We start from the raw sequence: 16,579 nt of genomic DNA, 5'->3' as shown, positions 1-16,579 counted from the left end.
GCAGTTTCAGGCCCTATGAAATCCTGCTCTTGCCTATGTAATGGGACTGCTTCTGGAGACCAGTTGTGATTTTCAAGCCCAACAACTGCTCACAGCCTCACTCCTCCATGGCTATCTTGTTCATGTTGAGATCCATCGTATGCTGAATTCTTCTCGTGGTGGTGTTTATACTCAGGTGCTTGATGGTCTGGCCAAGGGAGAAATTAAAACATATCTCCCTGATCAGGGCATCACTGCAGTCCATTGGGTAATGGAAAAGGTTGGTACAAACTTAGTGCCTAGACACACTCTTTTTCTCGCATTTGGTTGAGTAGTGCTTCCATCAAAGGTTAAGGCAGGCTATGAAGTCATCGTCATCTGACTGTACATCCCAAACTCGATGGGTTGCTACCAGTGTCAACATTATAATCACACACGTGTCATGACAAAACATGGCCAAATGTGTGTTTCTTGTGGTAGAGATGCTCACAAGAACAATTGCCCACCTCCTTCTTCCTGCTGTTTGAGTTGTAATGGCAACCATGCCACCTTGTCCTGTGAATGTCCCATTTATCTCGATGAGCAAGCCATCCATGAGGTCTGGGTGAAAGAAAAAGTACCCCCACCCTATCTCTTGCAAGTTGTTGGTTAGTCGAAATCCCTGCATTTTACCATCTGGCACTTAACAGTACTGTTCTTGCAATGCCTCGCTCCATGAAGGACACGGCCATGCAGACTTGCAACGTTGAATTCAGTACTGCAGTTGTGGAACAGGCAAATATCACCGTAGCATCTGCAGCACCTTCTCGTACAGCTGCGCAACAAGCCACCATATCTTCACTCTTGGCAGTGAAATCACCTGCTACACAACTAGCAGGCCAGAAAGAACAAAAAGAATACTCCCGTGAAGACTTTCTACATCCCTCCAGCCAACAAATATCTGAGTCTTTGTCTGTCATCTGTAAAGGCTCTAGGAAATCAAACAAAGGCAAACAGTCTTCCCCTTTCACAACTCAGAGATCCTCTTCAATGGTGTTGGTGCATGATACCTCACCCAGCCGACCTCCATTTCGCTGGTGTACACCACCTACTGTTTTTCTGCCATGGATGATCCAGAGAGGATGCTGATGCCTCTGTAGATCTCATGGAACAGGATCCTCCAGCCCCTGCACCCCGTAGCAGTGAGTCTTCTAAGGCTAGGTGTTAAGACTTGTCTCCAATAGAACATTTGAAGCATTAGATCCAACAAGGGAGAATTATGGCTGCTCTTGGAATTGCATCATCTGCTTGTTTTCTGCTGCCAAGAAACAAAATTGCATACCTGCAACTGCTTTGACCTCTTGCATTTCCTTCTGGTTTGCTTTGACCCCCCCCCCCAGGATGGTATTCCATCTCATGTGGAAGTCATCTGCTCATCTGGGATGATGATCCTAGGCAAACCATCTCCTTGAACCCCTGGCTGGCTGCAAGCTGTTGCTGTTCACATTTTCCTTCCTCGTTTCACCTTTTCGCTTTGTAGTGTCTATATCCCTCCATCACTCGCTGTCACCTGGGCAGACTTACTCCAGTTTATTGGTCAGCTAGACTGTTTTGCTGCCTGTTGACACCCACCATCCCCTATGGAGCTCTTCAAAAACCTGTTTGAGAGGTTCCCTCGTGGCTGACCTCAATAAACACAACCTCGTCTGTCATAACACTTGAGCACCCATGTTCCTTTCAGACTCCACGCACACCTGTTCCCATTTGCACATCTAATTCTGCACTCCCTAGCTTGCCCATCATCTTGAGTGGTCCGTTCTCTCTGACAAGTACTTGAGCGACCATTTTCCATGTACTATCCGTTTGCTGACTCCTACCACATCTGAGTGTCAACCCAATTGGCATGTTTCTAGGGCCTACTGGAGGCTTTGCTCCTCTTTGACACCCTTTGGCAAACGACATTTCCCCAGTTGTGATGACAAGGTAGAGTATCTTATGAACATTATCCTTACCACCACAGAACGTGGCATACCTCGCAATTCATCTTTACCGCACTGTGTACTGGTACCCTGGTGGACTGAGGCATGCCGTGATGCAATATGCATGCGGGGATGTGCCTCCACATTTTTAACCATCATTCTACAATGGTGAACTGTATTTGTTATTAACAGTTATGTGCACAGTGTTGTCACATTCTTTGGGATAGCAGAAAAGCTAACTGGATTTCATTTACTAGTTCTTTTAATAGTTTCATTCTCTTTTCCGTCATGTGGGGAAACCTCAGTCGGCTCTTTGGGACCAAGGTTCATACCCCAATTTCCAGTCTGACCATAACAGGTGATGTCATTGTGGGCCCTGTTGCTATCTCCATCATCTTGGGCTGTTATTTTACAAAGATGTTGAGCTCCACCCACTATTACCCCACATTCTTCCTTCAGAAATGAGTGATATCCTTCTCCTCTCAGAATCATGAATGCTGTGATACCACCCTTACTATGAGGCAGCTAGACCATGCTCTGACTTCATGCCGATCTTCCGCCCTAGGGTGGGACGATGTTCATTTGGATGTTGGCGCAACTTTCTCTTGGGGGGGGGGGGGGGGGGGGGGGGGCAAAATGGCCTTTGCTATGTTTGTACTGTGAATGGCTGAAAGCATATGAAAACTACAGTTGTTATTTTTCCCAAGGATGTGCAGCATTACTGTATTACTAAATGATGACAATTTCCTTGTGGGTAAAATATTCCAAAGGTAAAGTGTCCCCCATTCAGATTCTGGCCAGGGATTGCTCCGGAATTACAAAATTTGCATTTTGTGGGCAGTGTGTTGCATGTTAGACCCCTTAATTGGGTAGTGAGGTTCAAGAATTTAAAAATGGAAGTGGTCATGAGTGAATACTGTTAATTGCAGATCTATATCTACTGATCATTGTAGATTGTTTTCCTGTTTTTATGTTTTCTTCCAGCATTCCAGCTGCTGCTCATCAACTGGAAGAGTTCAAATATTGTTTCTTTAAAAATATCTGATCATGCTACAAAATTCTTTCCCTCCCAAATACTCATTTTTTCCTTTTAAAATAGTGGGCATTTACCAAGCAGAGAAGAGAATCAATCCAATATGGCACAAAAAAGGGCCCTCATGGCACATGTAAATTTTAGGAAATAATGCTTCAGGAAAAGCAGCTAAGGATTCCTGTATTGGACATACTGCGACACAGTTTGTCATTCCATTGAAAATGCTGTCACCTTGCGATTAATGCATATGATTGTATCCCAGTGGGAGAAAGAATGTTTACTATATACCCCTACACCCCTGCTACCAATATCTCAATTTGGAAAAAAAAAAAGAGACCTACTGTCTTGGACATTAAGTGATTATGTTCTTTCATGTTATCTATTTTATGAGGCAATCACTTGAGCATTTCACAATTTGTAACTAGTTTCACCCAACCAGTGGTCATCTACAGACTAAAACCACAGGCTCCAAATGGTTTACACTGTGTCAACAATACAATGCACAGAAACTGTGTGTGGTATGTGCCGTTAGTCTGCAGATGACCACTGGTTAGTCAGACCCGGTTGCAGCATTGTGAAATGCTCATGTGATTGTGTCGTAAAAAATACAGAAAAATAAAAGGACTAACTGATGTGTGTTTTCAATATGGCGAGCTCGACCTTCTATTTGATAATCAATGAGGCACGTTTTTATAACACGTTGGATTACCATGTGTTCTATATGTGTAATTTCAGTACACTTACAGCTAGAGTTAGTAAAAATTTTGTTTGGGATTGGTCTGTAAGTGAAAGTTAATGAGACTGGGGGAAAAATAAGGTTTATCTTAATGAAGCTTTTATATAATTAGTGTTGATATTTTAATTACTTTAACCGTATTCACCTTGGACTGCTTTTGTAAGAGCACTAATAATTAGACTATTGGGTATTTAAAATCAGTCCCATCATTTTCAGCATTGCACAGAGGAAAATATTTTGCAATTTTTTGCTCATATCATATAATGTGGAGGAAAAAAAATACAAAAACTAGCTGCCTCAGTCTGTGTCTGTGGCAAGGGAGGCTGAGGATGAGCTGCATGTTTTATACAGATGCTGCCAGGTAAATGATTTACCTTGCATGTTGACAACGAGACAGTACTCGGAGAAATCTAATTGGAGATGATGACGCAGAGAGTTGACTGAATAATGCAGCTAATGTCTTAGGAGCTCTAATTAAGATAGTTTTGCCATTTTTATTTTGTGTCTTTTTGGGCATATTAGCATTAATCAAAAGACTTTCTGTGCTGTTGCAAAACTAAGTTGAAGAATTCTGAGAGAGAATGACCCTTGCCCCTTGACAAAAATTCAGTTGTCTGATATATTCACTCCCTCAGGAAGATATAAAGTCTACACTTTTAATATTTGCTTTCCTCTTATAGTGGCTCTGTTATTTGTCTAGGTCCTGTCACTTGCCCTGTTTTTATTCTTTGTCATAAATAATTCCATCTCTCTTTGCAAATTGAACATTACCAATCCTCGCAAAGATCGGCTCTGAATTGGCCTTTTGGGAAAGGGCGCTGATAACCTTGTTGTTGTGTGCCCTAAAAAACCATCATCATCATCATCATCATCATCATCATCATCATCCATCTCTCTTATAACTCAACATTAGTATCAAGGTGCTACTACTATGCATGTTATTTCATGTGGCAGTTTAGTACCACCGGATTGCCACTACTTATAAATTATGCTTACTCCATCACCATTTTAATTTCTGCAATCTAGTAGAGTGCTTGATCTATTCTGGTAACTGCATGAGTAATGTGTCTGTTGGCTATGTTTCCAGTGTTGTGTAACTTGGACTGGGAGCTGATTTTCTGGTAATAGATTCCAACCCATAATGTGGGTTACTGAAATGATTTATTTACTGATTGTGTTCAGTTTTGTTCAACTTATTCTTTTATTGTATCTCATCTGTGTGAGACCTAGCTGGATTTTCACCTGGCATAGACTGTTCCAAGTCTGCTCCATGGAGCATGAGCACAAGGGAGTGCCCATCATCTCACTCGCCGGCAGGCATTGCTGGTATAGGGTACGTGCCAGTTAACCCCATTGCATGCATTCTGTGCACATGGCCTCTCCTGCTTTGGGTGCGAGACTAGGGCAGTACTGTCATGTACACTTAAGTTCAGCCATCTGACTACCCATAGATCAGCTATTTGCCCATCCCTGCCCACAGACACCCATGTGCTGGCAGGCAGGCACGGGAACTGTAATAGATTAACCTAGCATGTTCTCAAAAGTACAATTGTGAGTAAGCATATGCTAAGTACAGCTTCAATCTCTTTTCTCGCTGTGGTGGGGGAACTGACTTCCAATACAATACTTACATTTAGTCCCTTGGCAGAACTCCTTGATGAATAAAATATAAATTTTGCTGGTAATGTGTCTAATGACAACACGTGTTTATCAATGATGTAACTTTTAAAGAATTGTCAGCATTACTTGTATCGGCATCTGGTCAATTATTAGTTTCAGATATCAATTCAGGAGTCACTCCGACAGATGACACACACTATCTGGAACTGCAGGCTCTCCGACACGAACACGAAGTAGTGTGTGAAGAAGTTTTGCAATTGGAAGCACGCTTGCAAGGTATGAGAGAAGAATTATGTGAGGCAGAGCGGCGCTTGGCTACTGCTCGTGAAACAGAACGTAGGCTCCAGGAAGCTCTAGAAAGTGAACGACGAGCTCGTCAAGCAGCTGAGGATGATTGTCGAGCACACATAGAGGTATGTTGGATTCGTAAATGTTACTTGGCTGACTGTTCAGAGTTTCCTTATTGACTCACAATTGAATTGTGAATATGAAATTCATATTGATGAATATTAGGTGAAGACAGTGAATATTAGGTGAAGACAGTAAAGCAGTAAGAGTTTCTCTTATGTGTCATCACTTTCAATCGGAATTAGAAAATTTGACTGTTAAAATATTCCCTTCTGTGCCATGTAATTTATTTAGTTCATATTGCTTTGTGCCACTGTCATTTTCAGACCAGTTCACTTGTTTAGCGACTCTTAAATGACACTAAGAATATTTTAAATTGTGAAGCAATTTTTAAAATGTAGTATACATAACAATTTGCATGCAAATCTGACCATATTTATGTCAGGAAATATTTAATCTTAGGTAATCAAGTAAAAACATGTCCTTTTATCGTAATGTATTTTTAATTGTATCAAGTTGTTTGCATTACCAATTATTTTGTCAGATTAAGAGATATTGATTTGACTCTTTGAAAACTCCGTTTTTAGGAACTTCGAGCGGTAAGAGAGGATTTGTTTGTGCAGCAGAGCACATTAACTACTAAAGTCCGTGATCGTGAAATTGAACTCAATAAACTACGTAAACAACTGTCTCAAAGACCAGTTTTGCCTTCATCTGATGATATTGAATCTCGGTTGCATAGTCTTACTCATGCACTTGTTCAAAAACAGAGTGCAGTGGAAACTCTTACAGCAGAAAGAAATGCTGCACAGTTGCAGCTAGAGAAATTAGAGGTAAATATTTCATGTAAAAAAAAAAAAAAAATGTAGTACTGTAAACTGTGTTTTGATGAAATTTTATTTGTTTGATTTGCAACATTGGGTAGTTCAGTAACAGTACTTATTGACTGAATTGTGAAGCTGTCCTTTATGGTGGTTTCTTTCTTTCCTTTTCAGCACAAACATCAAGAGTTACTCACTCACATCCATCGTTCTCCGGCTGGCTTTGTCAATCTGAATGATACAGATGATGGTAAGATGTACTTACTTTTATTTTATTACATGATCTTTTCAGTATTCAGTACTATTTTTTTTCCGCATTGAAGCATGAAACTAAATGTTTGTTTCTGAGTGGACAAGGAACTTTAATAGAATATAGATGTCTAACACTTTGGCTGCCTTACTGTTAACAACCATCTCTTGGCAGTCCTACACAGATCTATTGCAGCTATCATATGATACAATAAGAACATTTCAGAGATGTAATTCATTGGCTGTTGTTTCAATTTAGCTTCTTGCTACTGCGTCCCTCTTGGCCAACCATCTGACATAGAGGGTGAAATGCAGGAAACAAAACAAAGAATCAAAATTTTGGAACAATATTCCATCCATGAAGTGAACTAGGTGATGATGCTAGGTGTTTCTAGCAGCAAGTTTGGACAAAAAGCTTACTTCGTTCCACTATAGTTCAGTCTATAACAATTGAATGAGAGTAATCATAAAGTTTTAATAATAGCTTCAAAAATCAAGCTGTGACCATGAAATTTGCTGATGGTGTTAGCCCTTCTGTGCATTTTCACCCTTCTGTGCGACACATTTTTCCCAATGGTGGATGACTTGGTGGCTACCTCAGCTGTAGAAGTCTGCATTTTGGATGTTTAGGAAACATTCCACCTCAAAAATAACCTCTTAATTTTTCTGGGTATGGCAGTCGTGCAGTGGTTTTTCATCTGAGGAAAGAGGAAGAAGTCACTGGCTGCTATGTCAAGAAAATATGGGTGATCCAAATTTGACAGCCTGTAGAAGTAGCAATTGTGCCTTTTGTGAGTGAACTGGGGCATTGTGCGAAGCAAAATCATCCCCTTCATACATTGCTTCATCTTGACAAGCCTCAGGAGATTTTGGTAGTGTGTTCCTGTTAGCTCCACTCCATGACAGTCTCAAAAACCACATATCACTACCTTGTCCATTGATGGTTGAGTCTTCACCTATTTTAGTGGTGGAGAAACTGTGTGTTGCCACTGCTTGCTTTGCTCCGTTATCTTGGGGTCATAGTGATACACTCAATACTCATCCGCCATGATTAAGTAGCTAAAGAAGTCATCAGGCTTGGCCTAACACAGCTGCAGCATTTCCTGGAAGCTTAGTTTTAGTGGACTCTTTGAATCAGTGAGAACAGTCACGGAAACTAGCAGGTGTTACCTTTGCCATCTTCAAAATGTTGTGCAAGATGTTGAAAACTAATCAGTGATCATATTCACTTTTTTCCGGTATCGTCTATGTCGTGATTCCTTGTTCTTCACAGATAGTGAGTCTGCCACATTTTTATTGCCACTGGAAATATCTGCTCCACCTAAGTACTTAGTTATATGACAGTGCATTGTTGCCATACACTTTCATCCACTCTGCATGGATTGTTGCAGTGTTGTTTCCTTTGAAATGCAGAAAATGAATTGCCATCCAGTACTCAACTTTTCTCAGTGGGCTATAGTCCAGCAAATGCTGGGATGGTTCCTTTGAAAGGGCACGGCTGACTTCCTTCCCTAATCTGATAAGACCAGTGACCTTGCTGTTTGGTCCCCTCCCCCAAATTAACCAACCAATCAATGAGCTATATGGTACAATACTGTGCCACAGGGATTTCAGTGTGTTCCAGAATTGCATAGTTCTCTGGAAATTAGTGAAAAGGATTTTGGAAAAATCAGAGTTGTTCTGAGCAAATTTACTGATAGGAGTACATGAACCATACAGAGTTCTTCTATTGTCTCACAAGGGAAGACAGAATGTCAGTACACAGAGACTTGGGGCCTGGATAACCTTGTATAGCGACAGATTGTTATGTGAAGATGCAACGATTCATGTAGATTTTAGTTAAAAGTTAAAGAGCTTGCCAACAAAGTGGGCATCGTTGTGCCTCGCAATCGAAACATTAAACAGTACATGCACTGCAGTATTGAAATATTTGTTTGAATGGATGGAAAGAGAATTGCTTTGTCATTCATCAAGAGAGGTTTCAAAATGCAGGTAGTGATGAAGACTTCAGGAAAAGTGTTGTGACAAAGGATGAGATATGGCTCTACTTCGTTGGATCACCACACCAGAGAAAGTGTAAAAGAGCCACAATTTTAAGTTACAGTGAAACCTCTCTACTTCATACTAATTGTGGTGAGTCCTAGTCCAAATCACTGGAACATCGAAGTATATAAATTTTTAAGATCATTATCTGAAGTTATAATTTGGAATACAGTGTATGTATTGGTTAAATGAAAACTGAATGAACTGTAAGATCATGTTAAGTACTGTACAGTATATTTAAATATAAAATCAACTAATGTGATGATATCAAAATAATGAAGAGTCGGATTAAACAAATTAAAGCTAAAATATATATTCAAAGGATACATTAAACAAGCTTGTTATGTACACTACTGCATGTATATATTACTGTATACTTTCAAAAATGAAAGTCTGCGCTCTGCTGGAAATTGATACACTACATTCACTGTAAAGTTGCCCCCCCCCCCCCCCCCCCCCCCCCCCCCCCCCCCCGCTCCGGGGCTCGTCACTCTTTGGTGGGTTCGTGCTTGGCTACAACGGTGCCCCAGCCTCTGCAGCATTTTTTCTTTTCCGTGCTGCATGTCTATCCTCTTGCTATTCTTTTTCGTTGGAGAACATGTTTGGGGTATTATTGGGAATGTTATGCATTCTGTCGCTGATGTAAGAACGGTCTCACCTTTGTTTTTTGCTCCCTTTTCCTTTCTTTGTTTCCCTTTTCCTCTCGTTCCTCCACTTAAGCGTTTGAGGAGCCTCTTTTTTTTCTTCTTCCTCCCTGTGCACTCCTGAAGGCCAGCCCATGCGTCTGATGCGTAACAGGTGACCACTTAATTCCCAGCCCCGGGTCGACAGGTAGTGTTTGCACATACCCCCAGTACAGGCCAGACCCAGGGAGGGATCATTGCCTGAGCTGTAACCTTCCCCAAAATTGCCGATTGATCCCTCTGTCAGGTGTTCGGGAGGTGTGCCCGAGGTGTGAACAATCAACTAAGGTGGGTGCACCCCCTTGTGAAGGGGGGCCGCCAGGTGGAAGGTGTGCGCCATCAGAGACGCTGGCAATCATGGGGGATTTCCTTGCGATGAGTCAATCATCTTCCCACTCAACATCGACAAAACGTAAATGTAACGAGGCTAATGATTCAAAGAGCTTTCCTGCTGCACCACAGTTACTTGTGGTCCCACATACTAAAGATGGTCAGTCCTTCACCACAGTGAATCTGTTCATTAGTCAGGAAGGTGTAGATGCAGTTGCTGGCCCTGTGAAATCCTGCTCTCATGTATGGAATGGCACTTTGCTTTTGGAGGCTATTTCTGATTCTCAAGCACAACAACTGCTTGCTGCCTCGCTGCTCCTCAGTCGCCCTGTTCGTGTCGAGGCCCATAGAACTTTGAATTCTTCCCGTAGTGTAATTTACACCAGGCTGCTCGATGGTGTAACCAAGGCTGAAATCCATTCTTACCTCTCTGATCAGGGTGTCATTGCTGTCAATCGTGTAATGAAAAAGATAGATTCGTTCTTAGTGCCCACCCGCACTCTCTTTCTCACATTTGATTGAGTGGTGCTTCTGTCCATGCTGAAAGCAGGCTATGAAATTATCACAGTCTGGCCGCACATTCCAAACCCAAAGCGCTGCTGCCAGTGTCATCGTTTCAACCACACTAGAATGTCTTGTCGACACCCAGCCAAATGTGTCACTTGTGGTAGGGATGCACACAAGGGCGTGTGTCCTTCTCCTTCTCCCTGCTGTATCAACTGCAATGGTGGCTATGCCGCCGCCTCTCAGGATTATCCAGTGTATATTGATGACCAGGCTGTTCAGGAGATCTGGGTAAAGGGGAAGGTACCATATCCAGTCGCTTGCAAGTTACTGGCTAGTCGCAAACCCTGTGTTCTCCCGTCTGGTACCTACGGTTCTGTTCTTGTTACCCTTTGCTCCATGAAGGACATGGCCACACAGACATGCGACATCCAATTCAGCTCCAAGATTGTGAAATCGCCCTGTGTCAAGATAGCATCGCAGCTGTGCAACAAGCCTTCAAGCTCTCGCCTCGAGGGGCGAAGCCACCAGCTACACAACCAGGAGGCCGTAAAGAACAGGAGTACTCCAGTGAAGACATCCTCCATCCCTCCAGCCTTCATCTAACTGTAAAGGCTTGAAGAAGTCTACCAAAGGCAAACGGTCTTCTTCTTCGCCACCTCAAAAGTCTTCTTCGATGGTGTCGCCATGTGATACCTTAGCCCGGCCAGCCTCCATGTCGCCAGTGCACACCAACAACTGTTTTTCAGCATTCGAATCTACAGAATAATCACACAAGCCAGCTGATGCTTCTGTGGACCCCATGGAGCAAGATCCTAATGCTTCTGTGTCCTGTAGTAGTGCCTCTTCCCCAGCTGTCACTCGACAGATGCCGAGGTGACACCCTTACATCTCTTCCTCATCGTGGCTCTCCTCCAATGGAATGTTTGTGGCCTTTGGTCCTACAAAGAGGATTTATGGCTGCTTTTAGTGTTGCAGCAACCCCTTGTATTCTGCCTTCAGGAAACGAAATTGCACCCTCACGACCACTTTGAGCTTTCACATTTCTTACTGATTCATTTTGACATTCCCGATGAGGTCGGCAGTCCATCTCGTGGGGGTGTCGTGCTGCTTATATAGGATGACATTCATAGTCAACCCATCTCCGTAACTACCAGTCTTCAAGCTGTTGCAATTCGCCTTTTCCTTCCCCACCTGACTTTTTCCCTCTGTACCATGTGTGTCCCTCCGTCATTTGATGTCACCAGGGCAGACTTCCTTCAGCTTATTGGGTAGGTCCCTCCCCCATTTTTGCTACTCAGTGACTTTAATGCACATCATCCCCTTTGGGGTTCTTACAGGACCTGTCAGAGGTGTCCTCTTGGCTGACCTTCTTAACAAACTTAACCTCTTCTGCCCTAACACTGGAGCACCCACTTTCCTTTCAGACTCGTTGCACATTTATTCCCATTTGGACCTCTCCTTGTGCACTGCCTAGCTTGCCACCCATCTTGAGTGGTCCATTCTTTCTGACACTTACTTGAGCGACCATTTCCCGTGTGCTATCTGCCTAAATGGCAGCTTCCTAAGGCTGACTGGCAGCTTTACTCCTCCCTGGCAGCCTTCGAAGACCAAGATTTACCCAGTTGTGATAACCAGGTCGAATATTTCACAAACATTATCCTTACTGTTGCAGAACGTTCCATCCCCCACAGTTCTTCTTTACCACGTCATGTCCGAGCCCCTTGGTGGACTGAGTCACAGCTGTGACGCAATTTGCGCATGGAGACATGCTCTCAAAGAGCTAGCTGGATTTCATTCACTAGTTCTTTTAACAGTTCCACACCTTCCTCTGTTATGTTGGCCAACCTCCGACAGCTCCCTGGCACCAAGATCCAATTTCCGGCCTGACAGTAGCTGATGATGTCATTGTGGACCCTGTAGCTATCTCCAACACATTGGGCTGCCATTTTGCAGAAGTTTCAAGCATTTCCCAGTATCGCCTTGCCTTTCTTCATCGGAAACGTGCGGAGGAGGCTTGGTTGATACCGTTCTCTTTTTTGAATCATGTGTGATACAATGCCCACCTTTACTACGAAGGAGCTAGATAATACTCTGTTCATCCCGATCCTCTGCCCCAGGGCCAGACGCCATCCTCATTCAGATGTTGCAGCACCTCTCTCTTGCGGGCAAGAACTTTCTGCTTAACATGTAGAGCTGCATCTGGGCAGAGGGCACATATCCTGGATGCTGGCGTGAAGCCACCGTCATACCCATACCTAAGCCCAGTAAGGACAAAAACCTTTCTTCTAGCTACCGCTCCATCTCTCTTACCAGCAGTGTTTGCAAGGTGATGTAACATATGATTCATGCCCGGCTGGTGTAGTGGCCTGAGTCTCGCCATTTACTAACAAATGCACAGTGTAGATTTTGAGCGGGGCGTTGTGCAGTTGACCATCTTGTTACTTTGTCCACCCATGTCGTGAATGGTTTTCTGAGGAAATCCCAGACTGTGGCCATGTTCTTCGATTTGGAGAAGCCCTACAACACCAGCTGGAGAACTGGTATCCTCCGTACTCTTTACACGTGGGGCTTCCATTGGTGCCTGCCCTGTTTTCTTTAGGCATTTTTACAAGACCGAGTTTTCAAGGTGCATGTGGGTTCTGCCTTGTCAGACACCTTTACCCAGGAAAATGGTGTGCCTCAGGGTTCCGTCATGAGTGCCGTCCTCTTTGCTGTTGCCATTAACCCTATAATGGCCTGTCACCCACCATGGATCTCTGGCTTCCTTTGTGTCGATGATTTTGCCATCTATTGCAGTTCTTCAAGGACCTGTCTCAATGAGCGGCGTCTTCACCACTGTATTGATTGTCTTCACTCCTGGAGCATTGACAGTGGCTTTCGCTTTTCCACTGACAAAACCGTCTGTATGAATTTCTGGCGGTGCAAATGGTTTCTCCCACCATCTCTACATCTTGGGCCTGTTGCCCTTCTGTTCATTGAAACTACGAAATTCCTGGGGCTCATGCTTGATAGGAAACTCTCTTGGTCCTCCCATGTATCTTACCTGGCAGCCCACTGTACGCAGTCCCTCAATGTCGTACATGTCCTCAATGGTACTTTCTGGGGTGCTGATCGAACCACACTCCTCCGTTTGTACTGGTCCGTTGCCCATTGGAAACTCGACTATGGGTGCTTTGTTTATGCACCTGCATGCCCTTCCCTCTTACGCCGTCTCAACACTGCCCACCATCATGACATTCTTTCAGCCAAGGGCACCTTTTACACCTGCCCGGTTGGGAGTCTGTATGCTGAAGCCGCCGAACTACCACGTCGTACTCCCATGACTTTCTCCTCAGCAGGGATGCATGCCACTTGTCTGCCATGTGTGGCCACCCCTCCTATGCCTCCTTCTTTGATGGCTCTTTTGATTTTGAGTATGGGGCTCTTCCCTCTTCTGTTACTTCCTGGAGTTCACTTTGGTCACTTGCTACGGCTGCTCAACTTCACACTACCTGCAACTTTCCTGGTGATTGTGAACCCTTCACCACCTTGGCTTCGTGAAGCAGCCCATGTTAACCTTGGCCTTCATTTGCTTCCTAAGGATACTACTCCAGCCTCGTCTGTCACCTTCAGTTTCACGAGCTTTGCGTGGAACTTTGCGATAGTACCTTTGTATACACTGATGGCTCTCGGACTGACCATGGGGTCGGGTGTGCCTTCATCATTGGCACCCATGTCCTTCGATATCAGCTTCCGGCACACTCCTTAGTATTTTCAGCCATGCTCATTGCCTTGTATCAGGCCACAGAGTACATCCGGCAACACAGCTTTTTCAATTGTGTTCTCTGCTCAGACTCACTCTGTGCCCTTCAAAGTTTGTGTGTGTTGTACACTATCCATCCCTTAGTGCAGCGGTTCCAGGAAAACTGTCACTTGCTCACTCTTGGTGAATCTTATGTCATGTTTCTGTGAGTTGGTTCCTGGTCATGTCAGTCTGCCAGGAAGCGAGGCTGCTGATGCTGCTGCCAAGGCTGCAGTCCTCGTACCTCAGCCTGCAAGTACCTATATCCCTCCGATGATCTCTGCCGTTTGTCAGGAGGTGGTGTCTCTTTGGTATTGCCAATGGTCCTCCCTTCACGGGAATAAGCTTCGGCTTATTAAGTCTCTCCCAGTGCCTTGGACGACCTCCTCTTGGCCCTCCTGCCGGGAGGAGATTATTTTAACTTGGCTGCACATTGGGCACTGCCTTCTTAGCTGTTGTCATTTGCTAAGTGGTGCTACCCCACCACTTTGTACGCATTGCGCCCAAATATTAACTGTCTGCCACTTCCTGATGGAATGCCCTTTTTTAGCCATTTATGTTCCAGCTGGGGCTTGCCATCCGATTTATCAGCCGTGTTAGTGAATGACACGCGGGCTGTCAATGCATTTTACTTTTTATTCGCCAAAGCAATATGGCGAAGGCCATTTAATTTTTAGTTTTTGACCACCGTTTCTATATGGTACCTTTTTTAGCCCTTTTTCTATGTGCCTGTTTTTAGCCGTCTTCTATTCTGCCAGTTGGGACTGACGTATAGTCATTTAACTCCTCTCTGTGTTCATTTTCTATAGTTTTGACTTGGGTGCATATGACCCCAGTTGTTTTTTGCACCCTAAAGCAAAACAAAACAAACAAACTGTAAAGTGGCATGTACTTTACCTGTTAATTGCTGCTGTCATCTAGATCTACAAAATGATCCACAGCAGTCGAGGACGCCCTTGTACCTGATGTTGATGCAATGGCAATATTTTCATCCCAAAATATATATTGATAACTGCTTAAAGAAGGAACTTATTTTCGGTCAACACCCTTGGGTGCACTATTCTTTTAGTACTTGTTGTCACATCTCTTTTAGTGTAAGATAGTACTCTCAGTAATCTGGATTAATGTCAGTAAAGTTGATTAGTGTGTCCCAAGTTTCCCCTTACATTTTACAGTTTATTCATTTGTCTGTTACTTGTACATTCACTGATATCACTGACTCCCTCTTCAGTGGAAACTCCGTGTGCTAGGCCCAGTCAGGATTTGATTGCCAAAATCTTCATCTTTATCCAGCTTGTCACAAACTTCCTCTGTGATTGTAGCTGAAAATGCATCCTACAAATCTGAATTTACTTTTCATTCAAAACCAAACTCTGTTCTTTGTTGCATAAAAGATTATTCCAATCATTTTGTAAAGTGATAGTTTTAACTTCATTCAAGTTGCTGACATTTTATCTTCTAAACTTAACAATTTTCTGTTTTCTCCTAACACTTGCCTTAGTTACTGTTTTGTACTGTACAACACTTTAATATACTTCTAAGTGGTCATGGAAGTGGAATTTAACATAACTCATCGTGTGGTTTTCAGCAAGTGAACTTGGAAGGCTTTGACTTGGTTGCATGCTCATGAACAAAAATGATACATTTGTTACTCAGTATTGACCACAAGTGAAGGAAGTGCTAAACGAGGGGATGCTTTCAACATTTTACAATAACTGAGCAAGGTGCAAATGTCTTTCAGTACCATAAGGCAGTGTTTCTATCTTCATGACAAAAGACCAGTTTGAATTGCTGCAAATTCAAAATTAATGAAGTCCAAATTTGTGAGTTTACTTTATTACAAGAATACTGAAAAATGTGTAAGTACAAATAATGTTATTGTACTCAAAATATTTGTGTTAAAAATTTATTCATTTTTTGCAAGAGTCCAAACCAATTCTGGCAAAGTTTTTCCCATTGATATTTTTACCTAATAGAACATGGTCCTCTAAGGATCCAACAGATTCTTAATGTGATAAAAATTACTCTCTAGACATTTTTTGTTTGGCATAAGGAGGAAAAATAGTTGTTAGGCAATAAATCACAAGAATACAGAAAATGAGACATTAATTCAGTTTTTTATATCCATCACACAATCAATTGTTTGATGTGTTGTTTGTTAGCTGGCATTGTCATGCTGAATAATGTCACAACATTTTTGTTGGTTTTCCTGATTTTGTCGATGACTTGTGGCAAACAAAATGTCGTATGCCATTCAGCATCAGCTGTTCTTCAATCGTGATTACTTGTCCAGTGTAACCAAAGAAACAAGCTATCATTTTATTTGCAAACAAATGACATTTGTCAGTTTTGGTTCATCTTGGAACTCCCAAACAGTGGACTTCTGCTTAGTTTCTGGCTTGTACGAATATGTCCAAGTTTAATCTCTGTTATGAAGTTATATATGGATTTTGTTCTTTGGGAATCAAATTTTTTGAACATTTCTTTGCAC

At 42.9% G+C, this 16,579-nt stretch overlaps 1 protein-coding gene across 7 annotated transcripts in view; it reads left to right on the top strand.

Moving 5' to 3' along the window:
* Positions 1-16,579, top strand: part of LOC126247966 (golgin-84-like) — a 169,230-nt gene that overhangs the window by 42,522 nt on the left and 110,129 nt on the right. For all 7 annotated transcript variants that reach the window (XM_049948527.1, XM_049948530.1, XM_049948529.1 and 4 more), the window contains exons 7-9: positions 5,480-5,739; positions 6,262-6,507; positions 6,670-6,745. In XM_049948527.1, coding sequence (XP_049804484.1) covers positions 5,480-5,739; positions 6,262-6,507; positions 6,670-6,745 — 582 coding nt within the window. The remainder of the gene's footprint in view (positions 1-5,479; positions 5,740-6,261; positions 6,508-6,669; positions 6,746-16,579) is intronic.

This window comes from Schistocerca nitens, chromosome 3 (assembly GCF_023898315.1).
Source record: "Schistocerca nitens isolate TAMUIC-IGC-003100 chromosome 3, iqSchNite1.1, whole genome shotgun sequence".
In the NCBI taxonomy this organism is placed as follows: Eukaryota; Metazoa; Arthropoda; class Insecta; order Orthoptera; family Acrididae; genus Schistocerca; species Schistocerca nitens.
This window is presented reverse-complemented; position numbering and strand designations above follow the sequence as displayed.